Source organism: Nipponia nippon, unplaced genomic scaffold (assembly GCF_047370975.1).
Source record: "Nipponia nippon isolate SJK-2023a ecotype South Korea unplaced genomic scaffold, ASM4737097v1 scaffold_3, whole genome shotgun sequence".
Taxonomy (NCBI): Eukaryota; Metazoa; Chordata; class Aves; order Pelecaniformes; family Threskiornithidae; genus Nipponia; species Nipponia nippon.
In genome coordinates, this window is record NW_028262347.1 from 64,855,429 (window position 1) to 64,872,799 (window position 17,371).

General features: G+C 44.3%; 1 protein-coding gene across 2 annotated transcripts in view; it reads left to right on the plus strand.

Moving 5' to 3' along the window:
• CREB3L2 (cAMP responsive element binding protein 3 like 2) overlaps window positions 1-17,371 on the plus strand; it is a 77,218-nt gene that overhangs the window by 33,972 nt on the left and 25,875 nt on the right. For both annotated transcript variants that reach the window (XM_087766378.1, XM_087766379.1), the window contains exon 2: window positions 9,764-9,980. In XM_087766378.1, coding sequence (XP_087622504.1) covers window positions 9,764-9,980 — 217 coding nt within the window. The remainder of the gene's footprint in view (window positions 1-9,763; window positions 9,981-17,371) is intronic.

Here is a 17,371-nt window from a genome sequence, read left to right on the forward strand (position 1 = left end):
CAAAAATAAATCTGTAAAACAAAGCCTACTAACTCTTTAGTGAAATAAAATGTCCCATCTCTCCTTAAGCTGCCAATACTGATAGTAAAGCCTTACTTATTTTGTAATAACCAGACAGCTTTAATTAAAGAGCTGAATTTTCATGGGTGGTGTGTAGGTTTGCAGCCAGTGTTAGGAAAAAGAAGGAACGATCGCTCCTGCAAGCTGGAACCCTGCCATTTAAACTTTGCAGCCATTAAAGAAGTAACGTTGTTGAAGAAGAAAATAACAATTTTTTATTTTAAAATGTCAAGTGTCCTGTCAGTCAGGAGTGGCAAGCCAGAGTGTGCAGCGAGCGCTGCTGACAGAGCAGAAGTTGTTGTTTCCTACCTACACTGCTCAGACTAATTTAAGATCCTCCTTTGAAAGGCACTGGTTTCGTCTGCAGGGAGGAGGCTGTTGCTAACTCTAAACACGAAACAGCTGAACTGCAGAGCATCTGCATTCTGCAGGAGGCCCCCTGCACTAATGAGAGCCTAGACAAGAAATTATGATTTTGCTGGGCTCTCCTAACAGCATCCCGGTACAGTGTGGCCGCTGGGATGGTTATGTTTCTGGGAGGTTGTGCCCGTGGACAGAGGCTGGCAGCTTCAAGTGTTGCTTAATATGTGGGAACTGTGATGAGACCTTGCAGGGTGAGCAGATGAGTGAACTGCCACTGGCCTGCAGGGCAGGTTACAGCATCTCTGTTTTAAGTAACAGTCTCTGAATTGCATGGTGCTAGTCATCTTTGAGGAGAGGGTTTTGTGTCCTTGTAGGCCAGCTGGATGATCCCTGTGGCTTCTGACTTCCCTCCCTGGTTATCCTTTGCTCCTTCCTGTTATATCTGTAAAATCATCTTGGAGTTGGACTTAATGATCCTTATGGGTCCCTTCCAACTTGAGATACTCTGTGATCTCTAAAATGGGTGCAAGACTAGTGGATTCTATTTAAAACACAGGAATTGTGCTGGTTGTGCCCTTTACAAAGGGCTTATCTGTGCCCTTGGACAAGGGATGCTGTTACATGAGGACTGAGGTGAATTTTCCTTGCTTTCCTCCCCTCCCATTTCCATGGTGAGGGAAGATGGTAAATGAAACCAAGTGCAGTGCACCCAAATGTTGTAAACCACTGCTATAATGTTAAGATCTATCTACATGCATTGAAGAAGAAACCGGAGTAACTGTTTTCTTTCAAAAGTGGCCATAATTTAAACCAGCTGTGCAACAACAAAATGTGTTATCCTTGCTGCCCAGCTCTTGGGCAGCAAACAAGACCATAAATGCCCACTGGTGAATTGTAAAATTTGTACGCAAAGGTTGCAACTTGTCTGAAAACTTTCTTTCACTGCTTATTTTTTGGCTAAACACTGGACAGTTACCCAGAAGACACTAGTTAGATGTAAAACTTGCGGTAAATGCAAATTCCTTCCAAAGAACCTGTAGGTGTACTGGGGGCATAACTCAGCAAATTAGTATTATCTCACAACAAATATTTATGGCTGTCATTGCATGCCTGGAGCATAGGTGGGGGGAAAAAAAACCGCTACCAAACAAAAACTCAACTGCATCTGTTCCTTTCTTCACTAGATAGTTTTAAAAAACTAACTGGTCTCTTTTTTGCCTGGGTGCCAAAAATCGTCGGAGACACCAATGACTAAGTTTTGGAAGCTGAGCTACCTTCTCTGTCTAGGGTGAGTCACAGTGGCTGGAGGTGGCGGGGGGAGGCTTGCCCCTACTTCTGGTGGTTTGGAGGCTCGTGAAAGGCAGACCTGCCAGTCAGGCTTGTGTTGCAGCCTCTGTAATCACTAATGGTAAAGAATTGTGACCCTGCTGCTCACTGGGTGAAGAGAGGGGCATGGGGAGAAGCGATGGAGAGTTTCGGTTCTCTGTGGTTCTGCCGCTCAAGCTGGCAGCCCAAGAGCTGACTTAGGAGACAAATGAAGTGCATACCAGTGAGCCTGGTGTAAGAGGCAAAAAAAATAAAGAAAAAAAAAAAGGCAGCCGAGACAAAAGAATGAATGCATCTGACCTGAGACTATAATCCAGACACTTGCTTGCAACACAGAATTAATAATGTATTTTGAGGTCTCAGCCAGGGACCCAGATGGGGGGAGCCTTGTTGAAGGGCTTCCAGCTCGCTGACTCACTGCTTTGGAGCTCTGGCCCCCGTGACTCACTCCTCTCTGACTTTGGCTCTTTTGCGGAGAGGGTGGGAAATAGCAAAACATGCACCCAGCCTATTGAAAAGTTAGACTAGATCCAAGAACTATGCACTGGGGGAAGGGCAGGGGAACGTGAGAAGGATTTTCCTATGTTATATGACTCCCAAGAGGCTTGGGCTAGGGATGAGCAATAGCATCCTTTTCTCTGCTTGCAGACAGTGGGCTTAAGAGACACTAAACTGCACGGTTGTTTCTCACCCTTGCCTCAACTGCGCAAGAGCTTCTTGCTGCTGCTTTTTTTTTTCTTTCAACCCATATTTAGTCCTAGTTATTATAGAGTTTAATTTTGTTTTTAATTCTCTTTTTAAATCCAAAATACTTTTTTTGGAGGGGGAGGGGATGTTAAGGAAAGTGAAAGAATAAGGAAAGAAGTAAACATGGTTCTTGAAAAATCCCCCCGATTAGTTAAAAATAAATCTCTCTTTGCTGGTTGTGGGTTGGAAATACTTGAGTGTTTGCAATAGAAGTGTGTGCATGCATGTGTGCATAATGGGATGGATTAGAAGATTTGCTCAGCATGAACTTCAGCATTTCCAACTGTGTAACCTGAGCAAGTTGGGAAGATGTGCAGATTTAATTACCGTGTAAATCTATTAGCTCTGAATTTCCTGGCATTTGTTTTGCTGATGACACAACCTGAATGTTATTCACTTAGCGGATTTTTTTTAATCCATCCAAATTTTTTTTTTAATGCTTAAAATGAGTAATTGCTGGTGTGAGACTCCAAACGATCGTATCTGCTGTTATGGTGGATCTCTTCGCTGTTTTCAAATACCAATTTCATGTTACTCTTCATATCCTCCCGCAAATGAGGTAATTTTAGTGTAGTTAATGACTAGACAGTAAAGAATTTTATAGTAGAGTAAAATAGTTGAGCAACTATTTCTCTGTGTCTTGGTTTTGATTTGTACCCTGTAGAACAGAAACACCTAGAAATCTGAGGTTCCCTCTGTTTGCCCTTGGCTGGTAAATAATCCAGGGTAGTGTATCTCTCTGCTGTTATCAGCATGTTTTAGGCGTGACTTGGGGGACTGTTTACAGTCCTCACTCTCTGTTCTCTGCTATGGCTGCATCTAAGACTTCTTTTCCTGCGATCAGAAAGCTCTTCGAGCTGTTTTGGTCCTTCATCAGGCTGGGAGGGAGGATCTCTGTGTCCTGTTTAAGAGTGAGCGGTTAGATGTTCCTGCAGTCGCATGCTCAATATTGCGGTCTGTCCAAGGGGTCTCTTGGCACATCAGATTTCAGCCATTTCAGGTGTGGTTGCATTAATTTTTTCAAATATTCGCTGCCAAATATAGTTGGTTCCCTCTCACCCAAATTAATGCATACCAAAGGTAAGCACCCTGGTATATCAAACTGTATAGGGTGCAGCCTTCTGCTCTTCCAGTCAGCCCCCATCTTTGGAATCAATCTTATGGAAAAATAGGGTACTGCTGCCAGACTGTCCTTTGTTTCTCATCCTTGTAAGAGCAGTGCAGCAGGAGCTTGGATCTGTGCCTCGTAACAGTGATGTGTCAACGCACCCCATGCCAGTAGAGGAGCTCTTCTGTTCCCTTCAGGGCATATGTGAGTGAATTGCAGAGGTGAGGCTACAGGGGCTCCATCGGTAGCTCCTCTCAAAGCTGAGAAAGATGGGTACCACGCGATACAAGCCATGGCTGAGTTTGGAGAAGAGTGAGTGGTGGCCAGCTTCCCTCCTGCAAACATAAAGGATTTCTAGAAAGGGAGAAAGTTGAGAGAAGTGATGTACCTGAAAATCTGCAGAATTTGTGTTTGAATCTCTGAAAATTAACTGATGCCCAAGTGCCAGTGACTACTGAGAACGGTTGTCTTGGTTGTTGGAAGCTGGTGCACAGTGACACCTCCCATCCATTGCTGATGAACTTGCAACAGGAAACTCACCAGCACCACCAGCAACATGTCTGGGAAGAAAACACCTACCTGGAGGAAGCTTTTTAACCTGTGCCTTGGGGTTTAACCTTGGGGTTGGGCCTGCAGAAAGTCACGGACTTCTCTGCTGCATTGTCATCATTGGTAGGCTTGTGTGTGCAGTCCTCCATGAGCAGCATCTGTAGGCATGGTTCTTCATGAGCTAAAAAGGGCAGGTCTCTTCTCCAAGCCCGTATGGGTAGATACTGCACTTGCAAACCCAGGCAGAGCTGATAGCGAGGTGTGTGATGCCTTTTACAGCTTTTGCCATGCAGTCAAGTCTGGAGCTCAACCCATGAAGGCTGACTGGCACGTATGTGCCATCTTTAACAACTGGCGCCTTGCCTGGATGCCCCGGAGCTTGAAGCCTTTTGTTAGCAGCTGTGACTCCTACTTAGACCTCCTCGGCTACCATATAAGCAGCTGCCAGATGTCTGTGAAATGTGTGCTTGGTTCCTTGAAGAGGAGATGGTATCTCCATGTAGCCGTGCTTCTTGATCTGTTTGATGCTATTAACTAGAAATGCTGCTATCTTTTGTGATATTTTCTGTTTTATCTCCTGCGCACTTTTGTGTATCCAAACCACAAAAGAGCTGCTGTAGAAATTAGTCCCTTTTCTCCCTGTTATCTTAATGTGAGAGGAAATTGGTGGGGGGAGAAGGGGGAATATTCATGCCTGTGGTGTACGTTTACATCCCCACGGATGGGGGCTGGTTTGTGGTCTGCCTTTCTTCCCTCTTCCCTCATTTTCTCCAGGAGCACGGCCTTGTACATGCCATGCACTCCGACTCCTTTGGTACAGAAGTAAGGGTGCAGTCCTTGCCCCCCACCCTCCATTATTGCTGCTCAAGCCTTACAAGAGATAAATACCAGGCAGTTTTGTACCTATGGGTAGATGGTGAGCTTCATTTTTAACCCAGGAGTGCCTGTTGGGTAGAAGGGATGCTCCCACCTGGGCAGTTCTCTTGTGGATGGGGGAGATTGATCCCTCCAGGATGAGGAGACCTCAGGGCAAGCCAGGAGGGAGCCATTAGCTCCCAGGAGGGGAATATCTTGAATTCGTTTGTGGTTCTCACCCTGACACGTTGCATGTAGGCTGACTTGCCCTGGGCTGCTTGGAGAGCAGGGCTTGTTTTGCAGTGTGCCAGGGTGCTGCTGCTGCAGTTCCCCTCTGGGGTGGCTCTGCTGGAAAGGGCGGATTGTGCTGCTGCAGTCGGTGTGTGGGACTTGCAGCTGACGCAGTGCGTTTTCCAGGCTCAGCGAAGCCTGTCACTTGTTTAATAATTTAAATATAGTTATGAAGTGTCATTTGGGGCTCTTGACTTCTCTTCATTCCTTTTTTGGTGAGTTCTTAGAAAGTCAATTTTCTGAACGCGACTGTTTCATTTTTAGTCACGATAATGTCACATCTTTAGACAACTGGGGCTAGTGCTGCGTTCATCTGGCTTCAGGTCATCTGCTGGAGAAGTCAGCACTGCCATGCACCTAGCAAAACCTGAGTCTCTGTTTTACTTCAGAGATGTTCATTTGATCAGACAAGAGAGAAAAAAAAAAACCTCATTCCTTAGGCAGAGCTGGAGAAAAGGGCCTTTGTCTGGCAGGAACAGGCAGATGCTGTGGAGAGCTGCAGCCCGCAGCCCAGCTGGTCTGCAGCCAAATGCTACTTTCGAAGAGCTATCCAAAATCCGCGGCGCACCCGGATGGAAGAGCTCTCCTCTGTTTGCTTACCGTGGGGTGATGTCTATAGGTGTTTTGTGTTCCCCAAAAGCCAGGGTTATAGGCGGGAGCAAATGTCCAACCAGATCGGTGGTTAAACTCCGTGGGGCTACAACTTTCTCTGTGTAAACAGGAGCACTGATGTTTTGTTTGTCTTTTCAAGGTTCTGGGGGAATGGGAAACAGAAGATAAGGTTACATCTGTCCTAAATCCATGACTTTTTACAGAGGTTAAAATCCCGGCTGAACACATCTCTTTGCTATGTAGAGAGAACAGTTCAATACTTCAAGTGGACTCCTTGTACCAACACATGTCTACAATTAGTGCTATGGCTGCCAGTGGGGTGTGAGGGTAGCAGGAAGCTGGCAACGGAGCGGTCTACGGAGGTATTAAAAACAAAACAAAAGAAAAAAAAAGGCACGTTTTCAATGCAAGTGCTCTTTTTTTTTTTTTTTTTTTTAAGGTGAACTCTCTGGGCAAAAGATGCCAAGCTGAAAGCCACAGACAAAGAATTTCTTTCTTTTGCAAGCAAATATATATATATATATGTATATATAGGTTTTAAGGGTAAAATTCTCAGTTTCCTCCCTAAATTGCCCTTTCCTGTTCCTGAGTGCAGGGGTGGTTGCTGCCATATCAGAATTGAGGGTTATTCTATGACTTTCCAGCTCTGGAAGTGGCTGATGACTGCTAAGGTGCATGCGGAAGCAGAGAGGAGAGCAGAGGGAGGAGGAGGAGGAGGGTTGGCAACGGGAGAACGTGCTTTGAAAAGACAGAGGGAGCAGCTTAGGTGTAGGTGGAAGTTTCGAGGAGCTGGAGGCCAAACTGGTCACAGATGGTTTCTGCTATAGCTGCTGCTCAGATGCCTTTTCTTTTTTAATGCTTCAGGCAAATGGAGCTGCTTTCCATGAGACAGTTGTTTTCTTAAGGGGGGAAAAAAAAAAAAAATCAAAGTGAGCTAGCTTTAAGCGTTCACTGTAGTAGAGATGTGTATAACATATGAAAGATTCTGGTAAATCAAGTGGTGGTGTTTTTTGTAATCCCTGAGGGGGGAGAAGGCCAGATCCCTAAAATTCTCTGTTCCCTGAGTTCAGTAGCTGTGCAGTCTGACCTGTGGCAATTTTTTGAAGCTTCTCTATTGGCTGATATTCAAAGTTATATCACAGACCATTAAAAACAAGATTAAAAATTATAATGAAAGTAGAGAATAATTTTAAAAACTGATTGACCATTTATTTGCTCTCAGACAATTCTGTTGTAAATGCAAATCCTTTTCTTCCTCACAGCTTGCTGCTTCACAGCTGCATTTGAAAAGGAGAATACACAAATATTGATGAACATGTTGAACATCCTTTCTCACCCCAAGATCCTCTTTCTCTGTGATTTTGGGAAGTTGAATGTTTGTTTCCTTCTTTGCTTTTCCTAAAGCAGTTTTAGGCAAAATCTCCATTCAGAAAGGGGAAGAAAAAAAATCTAACGTACCTAACTTTAATCAAATGGAAGAAGTAGAATAATATTTGATATGAATTCTTCCATATCAAAGCAGTAATAGACAGAAGGCTAATAGAAATCTTTATTTGTGAATTTGCCAAAAATAGCCGAGTAGCCTGTGGTCATTTTGTCTTTCGGTTGAGTCTGTTAAATTAGAACATCTAAATAGTGTCAGACTGAGTCAACACTTAGGTATGGTATTTTCAAGGATGACATCCTTGGATTGGATGATGCTGGTGATAAAGTAGCTGTGTGTAGAAACCAGGGCACAAATATTGTAGCAGCCCTCTTTCAGCATCTGCTAGTCATCAGTCAGAATAATGCATGCAAGAATTAGAAAGAGGGAAATGTTCTAGCCAGCTTTAGGAAGTTATGCAAACAAATATAATTGACTTTCACCATTAGCCTGAATGAAAAGAAATGTGTAGACTGTGAAGAAAAAATTGTCCCTAAGAAAGGCACTGCTCTTTTTATAGGTTCATCCTTGACTTCTGTCGTGGTTCGGAAGCATTTCTGTCCCTTGTTTACACTTTAATGGCTGCCTAGCCTGTTTTACTCAGTGTCTTTATTAATGCACCAGGGTGTTCAACTAGTTTTGAGCATCCTTCTTCTTTCTTCTCTGTGTAGTGGGGAATTGTAGTTTATACTTTATCCTTGCAGGTGTTGGGAGGCAGCCCTGGATGTGAAGTGCTCGTGAGTCCTCGGGTATCAAAATTAAAATAAACAAGGCTTTCTAAGGTGGTCATGACCCTTTTGCTGAGTCATCTGAGAGTTTGTTTAGTAGTGTTATCATTTACAGTAAGTAAATATGAGGCTACAAATCTGCTTTGCCATTTGTAAAGGCTTTACTTTAACTAGCTTGCTATTCCAGCATAGCAACTGTGGGCCTCTGTTTATTGCCTTATGTTTAGTAAATATTTTCTTTTCCTCAGTGTCAGTCAGAATTGACTGAAGCCTTATTAATTTTGAAAGAAGGCACAGTTAGCATTCGCGAGCATCTTGGAAGAGGTTCTCGAACTTCAGGGGACTCTGTGAGAGCCGGCTATGCTCAGTGTTTCCAGCATCAGGCTTCAAGGCTTCAGGTGCTGCTGGAGCTGTGAAATGTGCGTGCATGGGGGTGTGAGCACACTGCTTCCCTCATGGGTTTATACAATATTGACTTGTTTAGTTCTTAATTTAGCCTACAGGAAGCCGAATCTTGAATTTCAGTGTTTGTTTCTGCAGGAGAGAGCAAGACGAAGAGCCAAGATCAATACTGCTTGCAAAAACAGAGCAAGTCAAACAGACTTAGACTTTTGTAGGATCATGCCCCAATCGACAAAGACTCCTATATATGATGGTAGATAATGCCTGATTGTTCGGAAAAGCTCGTTACAATTCATTGTACAAATATTTTTGTGTAAAAATAGAATTCTTTGTGTGAGTGAGATGAGCAGGAATGGTTTCTTGCAGTGCAGTTTCTTGGTCTGTCAAAGATGATGTAGTCTTGTGACACTGGAAACAAAACCAAGAAGAGATGCAGAGTTTTTGGCTATTGATGGGAACTACGTTGGAGTCTCAAGGAAGTAGATTGCGAGATTTGGTTTGTGCTCATTTTGAATAAGAAACAAACACAGTTATCCTATTACATACTGCCATAACATGTGCTGTCAGTGTAATGAATTCAGTGTAACAGATAAAGTGGTAATTAGTACTGGCTGTCAGGAGCTTTAGCTCTGGGCCCTAGAAGCTGGATGTGGGCTCTAGTCCTAGGTGGAATGCAACTTCTAAAATAGATACATAAATCAGCCAGGAAACCCGTTTTATAGCAAATGCGTTAATTGCTTGGCTGGGGATGTGCATGGACCCGTTTTCCTACAGCGCGCTGTATGTTCTGCACAGCTAAAATAGTCGTACGTGGTGTCGGAGTCTGTGTCTGAGTGCGTTTCCTTTTTTTTCTCTGCTTCAGTGAACATCAACCCAATATATTCTACTCCACACACAGAATGTTCTGGTGATAAATCCTGCAGGATCTTTCGCACTGTCTGGGTGAAATGTGTTTTCCCATTTTTGGTGGCATGCTGTAGTGAGTACCTTTGCGGCGGGGTGGGGGGGAGGCTGCTTCAGGACATGACTGCCATAGTTCTAGTTTGTGTTTTCATTGCAAGTTAATCACAGGCTCTTCTGTTTTAATGTATGCCTCTGAGAGGACTTTTGTTCTAGCTGTAGCTCTTCAGCTTGAAGTACTGATTGGAGGAGGTCGTTAGGCAGGGCTGGTAGATCCTCCTGCTGACTGGCACGGATGCCCAGTGCAGATACTGGAATTGTTCTGATCAATGCTCTCCTGTTGTTGGCGTGACAGACAGGCAAGGAGATAAACTTTTCCCCCCCTTTTTATCTCCACAGCACTTCACAGAGTTCCTGGATGAGTTTTCACCCGATGTCCTAGGCCAGCTCTTAAATGATCCCTTCTTGTCCGAGAAGAATGAAATAATGGAGGTGGAACTGTCTCCGGCGTCCCCAGCGCCCCTCATCCAGGCAGAACACAGCTACTCCCTCTGCGGGGACTCTCGACCCCAGTCTCCCTTGACCCACATCTCGACCGATGACAACTTCAATGAAGGTAGTACACACTGAGCCCTTGTTCCTTTGTCCTGATGATGCGCTAATGAAATGTTCTTGGTGGGGTGATGGTGTGCTAAGGGTGCATGTGAACGCTCTTTGCTAATTGATATACAGACAATGAAATCACAGAAGGGATTTGTTTGTTTTAAGTCTGCAGGCATTGTGAATAAAGAAACTTGTCCATAGACAGGAAAACTGTGCTCAGCAGAAGTTACTAACTTTGCCCTGTAAACATTTTGAATTAGAAGTGAAGTGCCCATCAAAAAGAACTGGGAGAAGGGCCAGAAATACACTTGTTTCCATGTATCTATCTGAATCTGTGGTTGTTGAAAATAAATAGAGAGTGATAAACCAAATGAGTCAAATGAGGACCACCATGAAGTCTGGGTACTGTAGAACATGACATGTAAGGAAAGGGTGAGATGGGTTTTGTTTGGTCTTCTGGAGGAAAGGCAAAGAGGGGATCTTATTGCTGTCTATGGCTATCATCTGATGAAAGGATGCAGACAAAACAAAGCTGGACTCCTCTGGGATACATAGTGATAGCACAAGAGGTAATGGTTGCCAGTTGCAAGAAAGGGAATTCCAGTTGGGTGTTAGGAAAATCATTTTCACCGTGAGAGTGGGTCAGACATTTGAACAGGTGTCCAGAGAAGCTGTGAAGTCCTCATCCATGGAGATATTCAAAACTGAGCTAGGCAAGGCCCTGAGCAACCTGATCCAAATTGTCCATACTCTGAATGAGGAGTTGGGCAAGATGGTCTCCAGAGGACCTTTCAAAGCTACATAATTTCAGGTTTATTAAAAACAAACAAACAAACCTTTTAAACTACACTTATTTTTCAGTAGTGAGTATCTGGAGCTTTCTGGTATCCCAAAATGAAAATCAGGTCATCTTATTTGTGTTTCTAAATACACATGTAGGAATGTAACTTCAGATGCTGCCCCAGTCTTAAAACCTGTCTTGCTGAAGTCCTACATTTTTTTTCCTTTTTATAAAATAAAAAAGAAGGCAAAGAAAAAAATAATCCCCATCAAGAAGTAATTCGTGATCTTGTAAAGATGTAACTGCAATTTTATGGATTCTGTGGTTGTGGGAAACGGTGATGCATGGAAAATGATGAAAACCAACAGCATTTTTTAGCAGTTATCTTTAATTCAGGAGTTATAAACATCGGGAGGGGAAAAAAGGGAAATGCAGGAATGGTGGGAGGAAGAGATCCAACCTGCTCGTTCTGGCGTGAAGATGCCTGCTGGCAGGAAGGGGAGTTCAAGGTAAAAGCTAGTGGTTGGCAGAGGAGCATGGCCATGAATATCTGGTAACGATTAGGAATAATGGCCATGGCAGACTTTCACTCCTAATAATTGGTTTATGTCTTCAACATCAGCTTTACAGTGAAAAGCAGTAGAGTACTAAGCTGCATCACAATAAAAGGGAGAGGGATGAGTGCCTATGTCTGAGCATTAACAAGCTAAGCTGTTTATGAAGATCCACCAGGACATGAGTTTTCAACGGCTGACAGTTTTGTAGTCCAAAGCGCTCTCTTAAAACAAGATGCGGTCTGTTAGAGATTTCACAAGAGGACAATTAATAAAACCTGTGAGAAGGCTTTTCAATGTGAGACAGGGTTTTTGGAGAGGATCTTGAAACATCATCTACATAAAGCCTTCCCATTTTATATTTCCTGTTTTATGTGAATATCTTTAAATTAAAACATGCAGAAGATATTAATTGTGGCAGGCGAAACAAGCACAAGAAACTTCAGAAACCAAGCTTCTCTTAATAGGGAGAAGCTTCAAACTAGGCTAAAAGTGAGGAGAGTTTCCTTTGGGGAAAAATCCTGAAGAAATTCATACTGCTGAGACCACTGGGTAATTAATAGAGCTCTAGTGAAATGATGTTTTAAAAAGCCAAGAAACATTAACAAGTGGGTTTAAAAATAGAAAATGAATGGAAAGCATTTCATCTTCTATTCACTCCGCAGAGTGTTTCATAAGAGAGGAGGAGGAGGAGGAGTTGTTCTTGGTGTTTGGGATTTTATTTAATCTTAACCCTAGAATCACGCTTACGACCTTTCAATACCTATGAACTTCAAAACAGTGAAGCTCAGAGAAATACTTGAGGAAACTGCAGAATTACAGTTAACATGGCTGTCTGATAGATATTCAAAGGCATCACCCTGATGATTTTTCAGTCCTTGAGTCTGTGAGAGCAGGAGAGGGGGATTTTGTGGGTGTCAATACTGCAGGGCTTGACACTGGAGATTGAAAGCATCTCTGTTGTTAGATGGCGGAGGTACACAGTGCTCCTGACAACTCTGGTGAATGTCAGTCCTCTTGGTGAAGTAAGGGGACAAATACTGGAAGCACCAATGTCCTTTTGGGGAGCAGGAGGTACAGGGTGTGGAGGGGGAAGTCCATGATCTCCCACTGCTGGGGAACTGGGAGTGGTTTTGTGGAGTGGCAGGGGCTGAGGAATGAGGTTGGCTGAGGAACTCATATAAAGAACATGCAAAAAATTTACGTTCTCCAAATAACCACCCCACTGGGCAGACTGGTGAGCTCTTACAGCTGTCGTGTTTTCATGGTTTTTCCATGGTAAGGCTCATGATTCTGCAGGACCCTGCCCTGCAGGACTGGGAGCAGAAGCAGGCTAGTGAGGAGGCTCACGTATGACACTTGCATGCGTGTGTGCACACGTGCTATGGACGCATGTGCTGTGGACCTGCGTGCCTGCGGTCAGCAGCAGTGCGAGGAGGAGGAGGACGGCACAGAGCAGTTAAGCAGAGTCTGGATGCCATTTCAGAGCTTCGCCCTTAGCTCTAGAGGACTAAGGGCCTGGCGTTGTTTGCACGTGGCAAACGGGCCTTGTTCTCGCTTTGCAGTGAAGTCAATAACGCGATGTTTCTTCTTTGTAACTCTCTCAGCAGTAGTCCTGGCAGTGAGGGCTGGTGGGTTGTTTCCTAGGGTGTGCAGAAATGCCATCCCCTCCTAGGCCAGTGGGCGTTTATGGGCAGGCAAAGACAGGGTAAGTGCGAGGAGGGGGAAACCCCAGGATTTTCTAGGGCCAGGCCCCTTAGCCCATATGGCTGGATAACGCGTATTTGGAAGTGGCGCCTTACTGTCACTGTCACACCAGCAGTTACTCTGTTAGCGTGACCTGGAGCTGCAAGCTCCTTTCAGCAAAGGCAACTTTTCAGGTGCTGTGTGCTAGTGTATGTTGAGATGGAAGCTGGCACCCCATGTCACTTCTAACTTGGTGCACGTTACTTGCGTGGTGCTAATCGGCTGCTCAACCCTCGGGTGCCATTTCTGTGCCAGGAGCGGGCAGGAGGCCGTCTGCGACGATGTGGGACGGGGTGGCTTGTACCACACGGGTCTGGTGTCCTAAAGGGAAATGTATCTGCCTGCCTTTAAAAATAGCCTTAAAAACTGACGTTTGTTTCCATGGCGACAGGCCTGTTGGAGATGGCGGGGAGGCAGGAATGACAGTTGGGGGTGTGTGGCCCGTCCTGGGGCAGGGTCCTGCCGTCTGTGTGGGCTCAGGGTGACCCCAGCAGTCGGTCCCAGCCCCGCAGCGCTGGGGCCAGTGTGCTGCCACCCGGCCGGCCGCAGGTCGTGTTCATCCGCTACCTGCCTTTCTGCCCTCCTCCTTCAGTCCGTGCCAGCCTGTTGCAGGAGGGAATTGGATTTTGGGAGTTGTCTCCATCTGATTCAATGGCACCCAATGTCTGCAGCGGTTTTCATCTATGTATTCACGAGTGCGGGGTCCCAGAGCCCCAGAGTAGGGGGAGGCTGAGGAAAAGGCTGTCTTGTTAGGCACACGATCTTCAAGACAGGTTTAAGCCATTCAGTGTCCATTTCCATCTTCTGTTTTTTCCCTCGCCAAGTCTCTGACAGCCTTACTGAAAATGTTATTTAATGTTTCCTTTCAGCCCCTTGATGTGGAGTGAACGATCACTCTGACTCTCTGAGCACCTTCTTGCCCACTGTTCCAGGGGAGCAGTGAACTTCTGCCATGGGCCATTCTTGTTGGCCACTACCTGGCTGTTACCGCAATTTCTACAATCACTAAATTGACCTATTGATGTAATTGTAAATCTTAGATAAAGTTTTTTTAAAAGTGCTTGAAGTGTAAAACCTGGCAAATTCATAAGCCTGTGTTTAACTCTTCCGAGAAATCCTGTTGACCTCAGGGTGAGAACACGTTTAATTGTCTATAAGATCAGGGTCCCAACACCAGTTTTCCCTGGTTATTCACTCTTCTGACTTCACCGTATTGAGGCTATTTCCCCAGCTTTGTGCTGAAGAACTTTTCTGAATACTTGCAGTTGCTAGTGTGGGGTCTCTGAAGGTGTCAGTCGTTACATCTCCAGCTTATGAAAGCATTGGCAAGAGTCACTATTTTAAAGCAGATGTGTGCAAGACGTCTGGCATTTAGTTGTTTGGTTTCCCCCCCTGAGAATCTATTCTTACATTTAATTTTGCGTAAACTTTTAAGACTAAAGATACTAGAGAGAGAGAGATTTATAGGCCTGACCTGCTTGCTTGCAGCTGGCTGACCATGAACTTTTGTTTGCCTGAACTGGTGAATAAAGTATCTGGCCTGGGGAGGGCTCCAGCCTGTAACATGGAAAAGGAGGCTGTGTCCCATGTAGCGATGATCCACACCAGTTGCGCTGCCGCCTCCCTCACAGCAGGTTTCTGCTTTCTAGTTGTGAAACCTGGGGTTTTCGAGACAACTGCAGAGTAGCTGTGGGGAAGCACAGTGGGTAGTTGTGAAGTGGAAAATGCTTGGAAGGAAACGAAGAAGCTGGGAGGGGAGGCGGAGAATAGAGCTGATGGATAAGGGACACCTCTGGCTGTGCATCAGGGCCTTTTGGGGCGCAGATTCACTTCTGACAGTTGCAAACAGTTAGGGAAAAAAAGCTTTATTTTCTATTATGGTTGGTGCCTGTCTGTCTTCAGTTTTCCAGCCTCTGTAGCCTTTTGGAAAGGGAGGTCTGTGGGTCAGACAGCCAGGAGCAAGGCAAGACCTGAGTTTCAGTAGGGACTATGGTTAGCCTCCTGTGTGACTTGAGATGCAAGTGTAGGGTCCTTCCCTGCCCTCCCGTGCTTCATCTTCTCAGATGTAAGCACAAACTCTAGGATAGTGGCTGCCCTTTGTTTTAGATGTGTGAGATCCATAGGCAAGAACCGAGTACAAGTAATACTGAGGGGCTGGTATGCAGCAGGAATGTGGAGGCAGAGGCTGCAGCATCTGCGTAGGACTCTTCGTCCTCTGGGATCGGCTCAAGTGGTGAGGGTGGTTCATGGTGGGTGGGTATTTAGTTTTTCTGTGTGTTTTTTAGTTTGCAAGCCTGACAGAGCAGAGACAGTGGACAGCCAACTAGTCATTTGTACGGTTTCTCTCCTCAAATTGTGGCCAGGTGGCTGGGTGCGTTCCTTTCCCCGTCCCCCGAGGGCTCTGCTTTTGAGACTGGTCTTGGTCCCCACCTGCCCCTCCTGTTCGTGCTTTCCTGCTCAGGAATGCTTTGAAGTTACTTTTGGATTTGAAGTGGCTTGCCTCGGCTAAAGGTTTGACAGAGTGATTGCAGAAATGGTATGTTTCTATTTTATGCCAAAACTGGGGCTGGCCCCAGAATGTAACCTGTATTGTTACTGGGTTTTTTAGTGCTGAGGTTATGTTTTCCTGTAATGTGCTTTTAAAACTTAAATTTTCTTTTTTAAACTTCAACTCCATCTCTCTGCATGGTTTGAAAAAGAAAAAAACAAACAAGAAACCCAAAATGAACAAAACCCCCAAAATCATTATATACGGCTCCCACGCCTCCAGAGCAAATAGCCCTTTAACGATAGCCCTTTGACGAGAAATCCAGCCCTCCTTTCAGGCAGTGCTTTGTACAGGAAAATGCTTGCTTGTGTATGCAGTCCACAAGCAGTAATCAGTGTCATGTGCTGTCTCTTCATGTAGAAGCATCTGTGGACTTGAGGCTCAGGGTGGTCTTCATACATTTTATATGTATACATATATATATATACACACACATAATATATTTATTATGTATAGTAGGTTATATTACATATCCTATTTTTATTTTTTTATGTAGGCCATATATAGAGAGAGATGTGTTGTCCTGCTTCTGTCCATTTTTCTCCAAATACTGAATCAATGAAATGTGAACAATGAAAATAGAACCCCCTCTGCCCTGACTTTAAAGAAAATGGAATTGGACAAAGAAATGTTTTGAAAAGATGCTGACAAAGCCATACTGATAATCTTTGCAAGTACATTCCAATGCAACTTTTTTCCTGTGTGGGTTTTTTATTTTTGTGTGTTTGTTTAAGAGGTGGGGAGGAAGCCATTTGGTGGTGATAGCCTGTATTTGACTGATTTTTTATGTGGAAGGGTAGCAGTCAGTCCTTGTCAGAATCTGCAGTTTTAAAGGATGAGAAGACTTCTGAACTTTTATATGTCCAAGGTCCAAAATCTCAGTAGGTCACTCTGAATCAAGCCTTTAACTTCTACTTGGGCAGCAGTGTGCCTGAAAAACGTCGGTTTTGATTTAGAGATGGGCATTTTGGTGATTACTTATGCTTACTGTTAATAATTGACAACTTTATTTGCAGTCAGACCTCCTTTAGCTTCCTGTTCCACATATGAGATCTCTTTATGGCCTTTTCCCCTGCTGGAGTAAAGAACCATCTGCTCACGGAAACCTCTTTCCCCCGGTGCTTGTAGGCTGTGATTAAGTTCCCTCTTGATTTCTGCTTGGATACAGCTTAAATGAAGTGCACTTCTTTGCTGTTTCCCTATATGGGATATCTTCTGGACATTGAACTATTCTTGCAGTTCCTTTCTAAACAAAGGACCATTTTCAGTTCCTTTTCAGAATTCTGTGTAAAGTGACCAAAGGAGCTGATTTCCCAGAAGTAGTTTCCCTAATGATGAATGTTAGGGGAATACTCTTCCTGCTTCCAGTCTTGCTGTTTCTGAAACCAGTGATCTCGTTCTCTTTTAGCTGTAGTGTTGCACTGGGAGTTGATGCTCAGTTATTTGCTGCGAGCATTGAGGTCTTTTAATGTGCTTCAAAGCCTGATTGCTGCTGTAATATGGACATGCCTTCACAATATCTGTGTGGGGAGAAAAATTCAGAAGGGTGAGAGAGAACTGTTTTATTTTAACACAGTGCTTCTGTGGATAATTTTCACATATCTTATAAAAAAACAAAACAAAAAACCTCACACAATTTTTTATAGGACATTTAATAGTATCCAATGTTAAGGCTGTAAATCCAAGCTGCCACCTCAGTCTGTGCCTCACTCCCATATATATAAAGGATGATGCTATAAAAATAACATTTTTCTACCCCTAAGCAAAATAATTAA